Below are 13,388 nucleotides of genomic sequence, written 5' to 3'. Positions count from 1 at the left end.
ATTGTGCTCCGTTGCTCCGCCGCTTGCCGGGAGCCGGCCCCTCCCCCCGCGGTCTATCTTCCCGTCGCTTTGGATTCACTTCTCCGCCAGTCCTACCTTTCAGAAAGTGGTTGATTTTCTGTTTCTAGAGTTGCTGTTCTTCTTCTCTTCGATCTCCCATTGGATTTGTAGGTGTTTGCAGTCTTTAGATAAGCTATCTAGCTGATCTCCCGCTACCTGAAGTAGTCTCAGCCTGCTACTTCTCCGCCATCTTGACTCCTCCCTCTGTTGCCTTTACTTTTAATGTCAAATTCAAAAAATTGCCACTAACACCTATGTCAAAAAGCTGTGTTTTCTTCTAGAATTTTTTTTATGGTTTCAGGTCTTACATTTAAGTCATTAGTCCATCTGAGTTAAATTTTTGTGTATAATATATGACAGTGGTACAGTTTTCCCAACATCATTTATTGAGGAGCCTTGTCCTTTCCGCATTGTATATTCTTTCCTCCTCAGTGATAAATTGATTATATATGCACAGGCTTATTTCCGGGCTCTGTTCTCTTCCACTGATCTAGGTGTTGGTTTTTATACCAATACCACACTGTTTTGATTATAATAGCATTGTAATATGGTTTGAAGTAAGGAATTATGATGTCTCCAGCTTGTTCCTTCTCAGGATGCTTTAGCTATTCAGGCTCTTTCGTGGTTCAATATAAATTTTAGGATTGTTTGTTCTATTTCTGTGAAAAATGCCACTGGAATTTCGACAGGGATTGCACTCAATCTGTAGACTGCTTTAGGTAATATGGACATTTTAACAATATTAATTCTTCCAATCCATAAGCATGGAATAGCTATTTATCTGTGTCTTCTTCCATTTCTTTAGTCAATGCCTTATATAATTCAGTGTACAGGTCTTTCACCTCCTTGGTTAGATTATTTCCTTTTTTAAAAAAAATTTTTATTATGTTAGGTTATTTTCCTACCTATTTTATTCTCTTGAAGCAACTGTAAATGGGATTTTCTTAAAATGTCTGATACGTTATTAGCATAAAGAAACACAACAAATTTCTGTATATTGATATTGTATCCTTCAACTTCATATTGAATTCATTTATTAGTTCTACCAGTCTTTTGGAGTTTTCAGGGTCTCCTATATATAACATCATATTATCTGCAAATAGTGACAGTGTTACTTCTTCTTTTCCTATTTGGAAGCCTTTTATTTCCTTTTCTTGCCTAACTGCTCTGGCTAAGATGTCCAATACTATGTGGAGTATGTGGAGCAGGCATCCATATTTTGTTCCTGATGTTAAAGAAGTTTTCAGTTTTTCACCATTGAGTATGATGTTAGATATGGGCTTGGCATAGATGGCCTTTATTGTGTTGAGATACATTATCTCTATACTCATTATTTTGAAATTCTTTTTAAGATTTCATTTATTTGACAGAGATCACAAATAGTCAGGCAGCCAGAGAGAAAGGAAGGGAAACAGACTCCCCGCTGAGCAGAGAGCCCAATGTGGGGCTCGATCCCAGGGTCCCAGGATCATGACCTGAGTAGAAGGCAGAGGCTTTAACCCACTGAGCCACCCAGGGGCCCCTTGAAATTCTTTTTTAATCACAAATGAATGTTGAATTCTGTCCACTGCTTTCTCTGCATCTACTGAGAAAATCGTATACTTTTAATCCTTCTGTTAATGTGGTATATCACACTGAATAATTTTCAGGTGTTACACCATCCTTGTATCCCTGGAATAAATCTCACTGATTATGGTGTATGATCCTTTTAATGTATTGTTGAATTAGGTTTGCTAATAATTTTTTTGAGGTTTTTTACATCTAAATTCATCAGGGATATTGTCATGTATTTTTCATATTATTTTCATATAATTGTCTTGTTTTGGTGCACCAGCTCTTTAAAGCTTCTTCCCATAGTAAGTTTCATGGACAAACTTTAAGTGGGCAGAGAAGTAAAATCCTACCATGTGCCATGAAGAGAGAATGTATATATTTGTGAAAAGCCCTCATTGCTACTATACCTGGGAATTCAGAAGAAACACCTTTTATTATTGCTCTAAGCTATATTTCACTGTTTGACCACTTTATAAAAACTATATGCATTACTTTCTCATTTAAAAACATGCTCATGTTCAGAACTTTAAATCCATCCAGAGATGAAGCTTTAGACTATATGGTGAAAACTGAGAAAATATTACTGTCTGATTACTATAAAGTTCAATTTTTTTTAAAAAGATTTTTTAATTTATTTGACAGACAGCATTAGTAGGCAGAGAGTCAGGCAGAGAGAGAGAGGAGGAAGCAGGCTCCCTGCCAAAGCAGAGAGCCTGATTCAGGACTCGATTCCAGGACCCCGGGATCACGACCTGAGCTGAAGGCAGCGGCTTAACCCACTGAGCCATCCAGGCGCCCCTATAAAGTTCAATTTTAAGAGTCGGCAATAATTTTTTCTTTAAAAAAAGGTTGTATCTGCAAGGCTAATGTCTTAGAGTAATATTAAATTCCACAAATGGGTTTTTAGTTTTTATTTCTATTAAGCTATACGGATTATTCTAATAAGCTGGCAATGATCCATGTCTTCACTGGCCTTAAACGTGTGAAGCTGTTTCTCTTTTAGTCCTCAGAATAAATGCATGAGAATCATGCAAACTGGGTATTGCTAACTTCAATTTATAGAAAAGGAAAGTGAAGTTTGGACCACATGAAAGTTAATTTAGTGGGCCATGATTATTTCCCCAACATATTCTTAAAAAAACTGCTAACATACCACTTTACTGAGGAAAAACCCCTTAAGTGAGCACTCATAATGTCAACAAATTCTACACATAATACTTTACTTTATTTGCCTCAACATATATCTACCTGTCCATCAATTGATTTTATTTTTGATTCATTTCAAGGCAAGCTGCAGACAGCAGTACACTTCACCCCTAAACATCTGATTAGAGTTCAATATTCGTTTACTGCTCTATATTTTTAAAATTAAGTTATATAGTAAAATATACAAGTGTATACTTATATACATTCTGACAAATACATTCACCCACATAACAAACACCTCTATCAAGATATAAAAAAACTGGGGCGCCTGGGTGGCTCAGTGGGTTAAGCCGCTGCCTTCGGCTCAGGTCATGATCTCAGGGTCCTGGTGATCGAGTCCCGCATCAGGCTCTCTGCTCAGCAGGGAGCCTACTTCTCTCTCTCTCTCTCTCTCTCTCTGCCTGCCTCTCCGTCTACTTGTGATCTCTCTCTGTCAAATAAATAAATAAAATCTTTAAAAAAAAAAAAAGATATAAAAAAACTTCCATTCTCCCAGAAGGTAGGTTCTCTCAGATTGGGCCTTGATTTGAACATATGATCCATCTCCAAGGTCCATGGTATTTTTCACAACACTGTGCTACTTCTTTCTCAAAGGCCCAATGTGTAAGTATATTAAACATTAAGAATTTTATTCCTAACCCTCAAAAATTATAGTAGTTGAAATATGGAAATATGAAAGGAAGAAAATACTAGAGACACCCTCCATCAAAACTAGACAGCCTCGATATTTAATATATGTAGTAAACAGACTGTACACGTTCCCTCCACTGATTTCCCCTAAATAAACAAAAACTTCTACTTGCCTCCCTAAGAGCTCAAGATTTAGCCCAAGAAGAATGGATATGGCAATAAAAAAAAAACCAAAACATTTCATATGTTCATCTCTTGTATCTTTAATTAAACCAACAGAGACTTGGGGGCAAGAACATTTTTTACTCTTAAGTGTCATATGCTTTAGTGGTTACTCTGAGAGGCAGTGGGGATTTGGAGAAAAAGCAAAAGCTTTAGAATCAGCCAAATCTGGGTTCAAATCTCTTGATTTAGTAGCGATATAAACAACAAATTACTTAACTTCTCCATGCCTCAGTATCTCATCTGTAAAATGAGGCTTATGTTTTACCTTCCTTTCAATGTCCTTTCTCAAATAAGTATCTAAATGGAAATCCATGCAGACTTCTGCCCTGGACCTCAAGTTTTAGGCGCAACTGTTCTGGCCCTCTTCTAGTCATTCCCCTCCTCACAGGTGAAGAGATCATAGGTCCAAAAGAACATACACACCATGAGCCCACACCTCTGCCTCAGTCTATGCCCTGGGTAATCTAGACCCAGGAATTCCTTGCCTAAAAAGAGTAGCCTTGCCTCCAAGGTCTGAAAGAACCTATACCCTGGGTCTCATTTGCTGAAGAAATATGAATGAAGCATAGCTGTGAGGACAGGGTGGTTGAAACGTTATGTGTGAAGCCATCCCTCAGAGAAGAGAATGGTGTGTGGGGTAGGAAGAGATACAGGTTTAGTCTCAGAAGGCAGGATGTGCTCAACGCATGCAGACATATTCTGGCATGTACATCTGAAGAATCCAACTTCTTAGTTCAAACCTAAAGTTCAAGGTCCATAGGGTATATTTGTCAAAGTGAGAGAACAAAATATATTTTATACACACACACACACAAATATATTTATTATTTTAACTTATATGTACATGGTATGTTGGACTTCATTTAAATTTGCATTACAAATGACCCTATCTGTATCTACTACCAATAGGTATTGACATACTCACTTTCAAATATTATCATATTTAGTCATGTAACATTATCATGAGCTAGGCTTCACTAACCCCATCATGCAGATAAAGAAACAGACAAGCTTAAGAAACCCTTTTTTCTATCTCTACCTCGCTCTCTTAACTCTCCAATATCTGCGTTTCCTTCTCTGTCATATCATCAATATTACACTCTCCAAGATAATGTGCCCCGAATTCCTAACTTGAGCCCTTCTTCTCCATGATCTCTCTTTAGCACCTGACAGTGTTACCAATTCTTCCTCAGAACATCTTTCCCTTGCTTCTAAGGCTAGACTATCAGTTCTCTTAGGTTTTGCTCTTTTTCTGGCTCCTCTCTTTCTGAATAGTGTCTGCATAAAGTACATGATCAATAAAAAGTAGGATTTTTTTCAAATCTAAAAAGAGAGCTTATCTTGAAGTACAGTGCCAGTCACTCTACTAAGTGATACATGCACGCACAGCATTCCATTTATCCTAAAAACACCATAAAACTGAAGCTCAGAATGACTGACAAACTAACTTGTGTCAGAAACCTGGCTCCAACACTTTCTAGCTTTATGATCCTGAGTAAGTCACTTATCCTCCCTGAGTCTCAGCTTCCCCATCTATGTCATCTTGTAACATTCTTATGAGAATTAAATGAAACTCAGGATATAAAACACACAGCACATGATCCATCGTCAGTAAATGTTAACCTAACCCCTTCCCTCCTCTCTCTGTTGCTTCCAGATGAATATATTAGTTTTCTCTTTCCCTCTGTGCATTTCCAAAGACTAAGTCCTTGGTCTCTTGACCTTTCTTTATGTTCCATGTCTACACTTACCACACGTGTCAACCCAACTCCTCCAGAAAGGTGGTCCTGAATTACCTGCATCCATTTCTAAGAGTCCAGGCCTACATCTAAGTTTTGCTAGTTATTTCTATTGGAGAATCCTACTGCATACCATATCAACTGATCCTTTTCCTCACAAAATGAAGAACAGAAAGCAAAAGACCGGGGGCGTAGGAGAGAAGCACAAAATATTACAAAGACAAAATTGATATGAGGAATGATAAAGAAGCTAATTTCATGGTTTCAACTTGCTGAGAAAATTACAAAAATTGCAAAGATTCTCATAAATCATGTCCAAAATTTTCTCCCTCTTTTCTTCAGACATGAGGCTCTAATCCTTCCATTTCCCTAATCCACAAAGCCCCAAATCTTCTCATTCCTTTTGATTCTCTCACATTGACGTGCTTTCTTCATCAAACATCTAATTACATACTATCTTCTATTACTGATTTTCAGAAATTTACATCTATGTTCCTAACTATGCTCCAAGTTCTTTAACACCAATAACCATCTCTTATATTTTTAGTTCTTCACAATGCTGATTGACTACTATTATGAAGATATGGTCAAGAACTCAGAAATCATAAAATAAGATGTTTTCAGACTTTTTCCTGACTTGGAAGGAAACACTTCTAAAATCAAAAAGGTTGGGGAACCTTCGACATGTAGAAAAGTGTGACAAGCCATGTGTTAATATTTTACAAATTATGTCCAAGAACAGTGCAAACTTTTCTCCAAAACTTATTTATAATTTTCTCATATAGATACTAGTTATTATATTAATTTCTGTTAAGCAATTCTTAAAACTATGTCTCAAAAACCATGTAATATAGACTTCTGTGCTATTTATTAAATTTTAAATAATTTAAAAACTTTTAAAACCCAAATGACAAAAAACAAAGTTTAAAAAAGAAATGGCTTCCTTTTTTGGTTGAATATATTTCAAATTTGGAAACATTTAATGAAATTACATTTTCTTTAATGTGATCAAAACAGAAGAACTGCAGAGTAATAAAACTGATTTTGATTTGCTTATTTTACCTGAGTAGCTTTATCTTTCATGCATGAAGGGTAATGAACATGAGGATCCCGTGGCCACTGTCCTGTGAGATAAGGTCCTGTTATCGTATCCAAAGAAGAGGTTCGCCTTATTGTACTAGAGGTTCGAATTTGCTGAGATTTTGGCCTGTCCACTATAAAAAGTGAAAAAAAAATTAGATTAGTCACTGACAAATTACGTAAAATTTAAAATTATTTAAACTTCATAGCTTATAGCAAATGTCACCCTGTCAATTTTCCCTAGAATATGTATTTACCCTAAAAGCTCCCTTCTATGACCTGATGTAATTTGTAGACCCTCTCTGAAGGAAAATACGTTTACATGTTAAATCTTGTATATCCTTCCAGGGCTGTCACAGATGCTGTGAAGCCCACCCAATTTTAGAGATCTATTCTAAAACCGACCCATCTTTGTCACTGCCATTACTTTAATTAAGACTCTCTCATGTCTCATCTGGACTGTAAGTTTCCTAACTGCTATCCCTGCATCCATCTCAATTAAATCTTACAAGGTCACCTCCCAACACCACTAAAAAAAAAACATTTCCGTAGTTAATCATTGCCTTTAATGTAAAGCCTGCATTTTTTACAATTTGGCTCCCAGACCTCTGTGTTTAATGTCTTGCTACTCCTCTATAAATTCACACTAACTACAAAGTGCCAAATGAACTAACTGCAGTTTCCCAAATGTAAAACACTCCCTTCCCTGCCTCTACACATTCTATAATTTACTGAGCCTAGAACGCTCTCCTTTTTTTGTTCACTTGACAAAGTCTTATCTCCCAGACCAGTTTCGGTGTCACATCACCTCTGTGAAACTTTTCCCAGTGTTTTCTTTCTCCATCTCTACCTCTGCTTGCATGCAACCGTAAGTTTGTCTTTCTCCCCAACAAATTTAGCCTCTGCATACGGAAAAGGAGTCAATGCTCAATACTTATTTGATCAATTTATTCACAGCTACACAAAAATAACATGTATAAAGAACTCTATATTTGAATTCAATTTCATCATTTACATATGAAGAAGCTGAAGCCCAGAGGGATAAAACTTAATTGTCTAATGAAAGAGAACTGCTAACAGAAGACAGAGGTAAAAAGGAAGCAAGATTTCCAGACATTCTATACCATTCAATCCATCTACCACAACCACCTACTTCTCTCCTTTTGGGTAACTCTAAGTACTTCTGTTGAAAATTAAAATGATCATAACGAACTCTACAGTTCCTTTACAAAGAAATTATAGAGGTTTTCATATATACATCCCCAGTAATTTACCACCGATGTGCTTTCTATAATAAAACCCCTTGAATTACAAGCTCCAAGTCTCAAAGTCTTATTCAGGATTATATCTCACATTGAACTAAAATGCCTTGCACATTATAGTCAAGAGACATTTGTTACTGAACACTGTTCTTTAACTATCTTCCTGAAACCAGAATACATTAAGTAGTTTTTTTTTTATCAGACAAAACACAGCACCCTAATTTCATTTTACCATGGGCAGAGAATCTAGGATGACCTATTTCAACCTACTCTTTGCAATTACCTGAATTTTCTTTCAATTTTTATAAACACTTCATGAGTTATGAAGAAGATATATTTTCTGTTTTCAGAATATATAGCTCTTTATTTGTCTTGTACCTCAACTGAAATAAAAATATAGAATATAAGAATAATATAATTACCAGTGGATCACAGATTTAGAAGAGAACTCTCAAATTTCTAAACTACCATTGCGAACTAATAATTCTCTTTCTTTCCTGCAATTTATTTATTTATTGGAGAGAGAGAGAGAGAGCACACGAGCATGGGGGCAGGAGTAGATGGAGAGAGACAAGCAGATTCCGTGCTGAGCATGGAGCCTGACAGAGAGCTTGATCCCAGGACCCTGAGATCATGACCTGAGGCAAAATCAAGAGCCAGATGCTCAAACAACTAAGCCACACACATGCCCCTCTTTCTTGCAATTTTTTATCATTTATATTTGAGTTCTGTGTAATTTAACATATACTGATCCATGATGTCATCATCATGGTTTGCACACTTCACCATTATAATCTGTTCCATTTATCACTTTTAAAAATTCTTTTAAATGAAACATTATGACCCCCTTTTGCTCTCTATTTTAATTTGCCTGGTTCCCTATTCTTTAATTTTCCATTTCCTTCAATCATTCTGTTTATGCGTGTCTCTTGTATACAGTATATAAACTAGCTTTTTGAAAAAAAAAAAGAACTTTGTAGTATGCCTTCTTGGTAGAAAGTAAATTTACCCCACTTATATTATTGCTATAAAAAGTTTAATTTGTCATGTAACATTTTTCTTCCTATTTGTAATGCTTCCTTGCTGTGTGTCCTATATTTCACTGTTTTTTTCCTTCTCTCTTCTTGTCAAAACTAATATCTATGTAAACTGTTTTTAATAGTAGAAGTTATTTCTATTAATTCTTTCAAGAATTTTTTTCCTGGCTATAAAAGCAATACCCACAAATATTAGTAACTCCGGAAAACATGTCTCTCATAATCTAATTTATAATAATTTGTTTAAAAGTTTTAGAAGTTACTTTATATTCCCTCCACCAGCAGGACACAAAAGACAAAAACATATTATCCCTTAAAAAAGAGCCAACATTTATAGCAGTACACTACTAAATAAAAGAAGTCCTACATAAAGGTCAGCTATAACCAGGAAAAGAAGAACCATTACATGTGAAAAACCTGTGCCTAAACTTAAATTGCTCCAAACTATTAAAATGTTGTATGTACTCAATAAGCTATTAAAACTCCTCCTAGGGGCGCCTGGGTGGCTCAGTGGGTTAAGCCGCTGCCTTTGGCTCAGGTCATGATCTCAGAGTCCTGGGATCGAGCCCCGCATCGGGCTCTTTGCTCTCTAGGGGAGCCTGCTTCCTCCTCTCTCTCTGCCTGCCTCTCTGCCTGCTTGTGATCTCTCTGTCAAAAAAAAAAAAAATTTAAAAAAAAAAAAAAAAAAAAAAAAAAACTCCTCCTAACTTGGAAAACAAACTATAGGGGCCATTTTTATGTTTTATAATGAAGAATCTATATAAATAGGCCCCTTGATCTATATATTTTAATTCGTATTTAGTAACTCCTACTATTTATTTTATCACTGGACCTTTGCCCATTACTCTCAAATGATCACATATTCTCCTCTTAGTATCCTGTGATTAGCTACTTTGTCAGAACTGTGGTCTTCAAACCATTTTGACTAAAAACTCCTATTGGTAAATAGGCTATTTATTTATAAATGTGGTATGTACTATATTACTAATATGCTAAATATTATAAAACAGATAAAACAAACATATATGATATGGAATACAAAATTAAAATATACATGTATAAAAAAATAGAAATTATGATGTTTTCTCCCTGTATCTCAACAGATGGCCCCATTCACTTCAATGGACCTGAAACTGAGTGCTAGATTCAATGCATAGATTGGCCACTTAGCTGTCTAGTTTCACGATATTACCCTACCGCTTAATTGTGTTAAGAATGTGTAAATAAGCACCAGGTATTACCAACACCAAAACAAACAAATAAAAAGGTCTCCCTTGAAAAGAAAAAAAAAGTTAGGACAACACAATATCCATATCTTGTTAGAAAATTCACTCTACCCGTCATCATTTTTTTCAAGAAATTGAAGTATATGAAGCAAATATTCTTGAAAGTTCCTATTTCAAACATATTCTTTAAAATAAAGATTCTCACCACTGCTCACAACCAGGAAAATGTCAAAGACAGGGTATTATTAATTTCCAAATTATCTGAAGTGTAAAAATTCAGAACAGGTTTGAAAATTGGCGAGGATGTCTTCTTCCAAGATATGATTAGTCATAATAACCCCATCTATCAAATATCACTATAGCCTTAGATTTAACAAAAGGCTTATCATAAACAGGGCAATTCTATTTCAACAAGATGACCTGTTATTATTATCCAAATTTCCATGGCAGTGAGTTAGTCTTTAACTGCCTTATATCTAAGTCCTGACTCTCACAAATTTTTATTTATTCATTTCATAGTATCTCCTACCAATTCAGGTTTTACAATGTACTGCACTAAGGGAAATCAACACTGGTTTTGCATTACTATATATTCAACACAATAAATTGTTTATTTCATAATTACAGTTGTTATTAGAATATGTATTTATTTTTGAATTGGGTAATCACAATATTTTTCTACTAATTATTACAAAATTTCCTCAATTCAAGTTAGATCAAACCAGAGGACACCTTATGAGCTAGAAGCAAGCATTACTAGAGACAATTTTTGAATTAATTTATAAGAGCTTGAATAACCTATAAAATTGCTAAAATAAAGATTCAATTATACTTACATAAAGTATGAAAGAAAATCAAATAAATACTTATTATCATTACTTAAAGTAAAGAGGCATCGGGAAAACAGTACCTTCATGAGTGGTGAAAACAGATAATCATTATTACTAAAGAAAACTTGCTAAACATCTACCATATGGAACGTACTGTTACATGTACCAAGGGAAATTACAAAATAAGCTTCAGACTCACTTCAAAGAGTTTATATACTGGTTGGGGAGATAGGATACATATAATTGAATTATAATATAAAGCAATGTATGTATGGCAAACATACACCAATGAAGGATAAGAAGGCAAACAAGGCAAAAAATAAATTATTCAGCAGATAGCAAGAATGATGCTCTCCAACTACACCAAAGGAGTAGTAAGAGTCTTTGCCATGCTACTTACCAGTCCTGTTGCTAATACCCTTACTTAAATATTTGAGGATAAAATACAGAATAACTTCAGAAAAAAAAAAAAAATAGGGGAAAAAAAAAAATCACATCCATTTCCAGTACTATCATCCTTTTAACAGAACCAAAAAAGGACTGTTGATAGCTACAATATGTAAAAAGTCTTCCTCATTACATTCATCTAAAGGTTGTGCTTTCCTGTCCCTCTTTGCCTCCCTGAATAGAAAGCCACAAGGCAGCAGCAATTGGTAGGCCTGGGCCTCCTCGAGGTATCTACGGAGGACTGTACAAAATAATTTTTGCTCTCTAACAACCAAATGGAAATTCAACTTTAATGTAATAATTAAAAAAAACAGGTTTAAAGGCAAGAAACTCTATATTAGGTAACCCTAAATTTGAATAGCAAATTAAGCATTGTTCAAAACGGACAAAACCTGCCGAAGCAGTGTAACATGATATTAAATTAATTTATCTTTTCCCAACAATTTTTACTTCAGTGGTAATGCCTAAAGATTTTCTGGTTAGTGAATTTGGAAATCTCATGCCTTAAGAAACTAATCTGCAGTGGAAAACAAACTAAAACTTCCACAAGTTTAAAAAAAATTATTGAATATTGGAAACTTAAAGAACTTTAGCTATGAAACAAGCCACCACATCTTCCAAACTAACGTTAAGTGGTAAAGATGATACAATATTTTTGAGTGCCATAATGTAGCCACACAGAATGTAAACCACCACGCAGAATTTTAAAAAGTGCTCATATTCTTTCTTGGGCTATTAACACACCTCAACTTTTTCATACTACATTCAATCTACATAAGCATTATCAATCCTTTGTGTTTAACTCTCAATGAATGATTATTAGCCAAAGCTTTCCATTTATACTTATTACATAAAGCACATCTAAACTTAGAGAAAGCATTTAAATAACTGTTTAAAACTTTTTGAAAAAAGCTATTACTTCTTCAACCATTGTGTAACAACTATAATTCCGTGAATCTTAGCCATTACAATACCATGAATTAACTGCTTCTTTCTTTATTCAAAATCCATCATTGATTACAATTGTAAAGAATCTTAAACCATGCAATGGAGCAAAATGCTTAAGACAACTAAGTACTAATCCGAATCTTCCAGCTGTTTGTATCTCAGAACTCATAAAACTAGTTTTTAAAATGCCACATTAACAGTGCTAGCCAACAGTATCAAAACATACATCTATGATATTGTCTTAAATTTAAGCTTCTGAAGAATGTAAAATCTTATCATTTAAGTTATCATAGTAAAAACAATCATGTTTATCACTTAACTTTGTTAACATTCAAAACAAAAACAGTCATTAAGTCCCATTATGCGTGTGTGTGTGTGTGTGTGTGTGTGTGTGTGTATGCATGTGACTTAAAATTACCTAGTATTGATTAGAACAATGTTAAAAAATGCTTTAAAAAATTGGCAATGCTTTTTAGCCACTACAACATTAACACCTGGGCCTGTCTGAAAAGTAAAAGAAATAGCTTTTTAGTATTTCTTCTAGAAATGAGATATTGGGAGATCCTAGAATAAAAAGACACAAGACCCTCAGACAATTCAATGGTGGAATAAACGATGGAACTCAAGGACGGGATCCTATGTGGCTTTCCATAGAAGGAGAACCAGGCAGCTTGTTCAAAATGCAAGTTACCAGGCCACACTCCCAGAGATTCTAATCAAGAAGTTATAGGATGGAACCAGGTTATTAACATATTTTTTTTAAACCAAACTTGACTGATTCAGATGCATCATAAGGGCTGCGAAACACAGAAGTCCTAAAGCAATGCTTCTCAAAGTGAAAGACTTTTGTTAAATATGCTCATTTCTGTGCCTGATTTCTTATCAACCATGTGATACTCTGGTAGTGGGATCAAGAGATCTGAATTTTTAGTAAGCATCTCAGGTGACTCTTAATGCTACTAAAAGCTTAAGAACCTATGTCTGAAGGATTGGTACTAGATCGTTTGGAATTTTAGGTGCTAGGAAATAAAATCCTTTGGAGTGCCTGAGTGGCTCAGTGGGTTAAGGCTTCTGCCTTCGGCTCAGGTCATGATCCCGGGGTCCTGGGATGGAGCCCCGCATCAGGTGCTCTGCTCAGCAGGGA

General features: G+C 35.1%; 1 protein-coding gene across 1 annotated transcript in view; it reads right to left on the bottom strand.

Moving 5' to 3' along the window:
* LOC111147183 (glucocorticoid induced 1) overlaps positions 1-13,388 on the bottom strand; it is a 108,866-nt gene that overhangs the window by 68,912 nt on the left and 26,566 nt on the right. The window contains exon 2 of the mRNA XM_022503074.1: positions 6,477-6,628. Within this exon, the coding sequence (XP_022358782.1) occupies positions 6,477-6,628 (152 nt within the window). The remainder of the gene's footprint in view (positions 1-6,476; positions 6,629-13,388) is intronic.

This window comes from Enhydra lutris, unplaced genomic scaffold (assembly GCF_002288905.1).
Source record: "Enhydra lutris kenyoni isolate GAN:26980312 unplaced genomic scaffold, ASM228890v2 scaffoldscaffold16, whole genome shotgun sequence".
In the NCBI taxonomy this organism is placed as follows: domain Eukaryota; kingdom Metazoa; phylum Chordata; class Mammalia; order Carnivora; family Mustelidae; genus Enhydra; species Enhydra lutris.
Note: the sequence above shows the minus strand (reverse complement) of the source record. Positions and strands in the feature narration are given on the sequence as shown.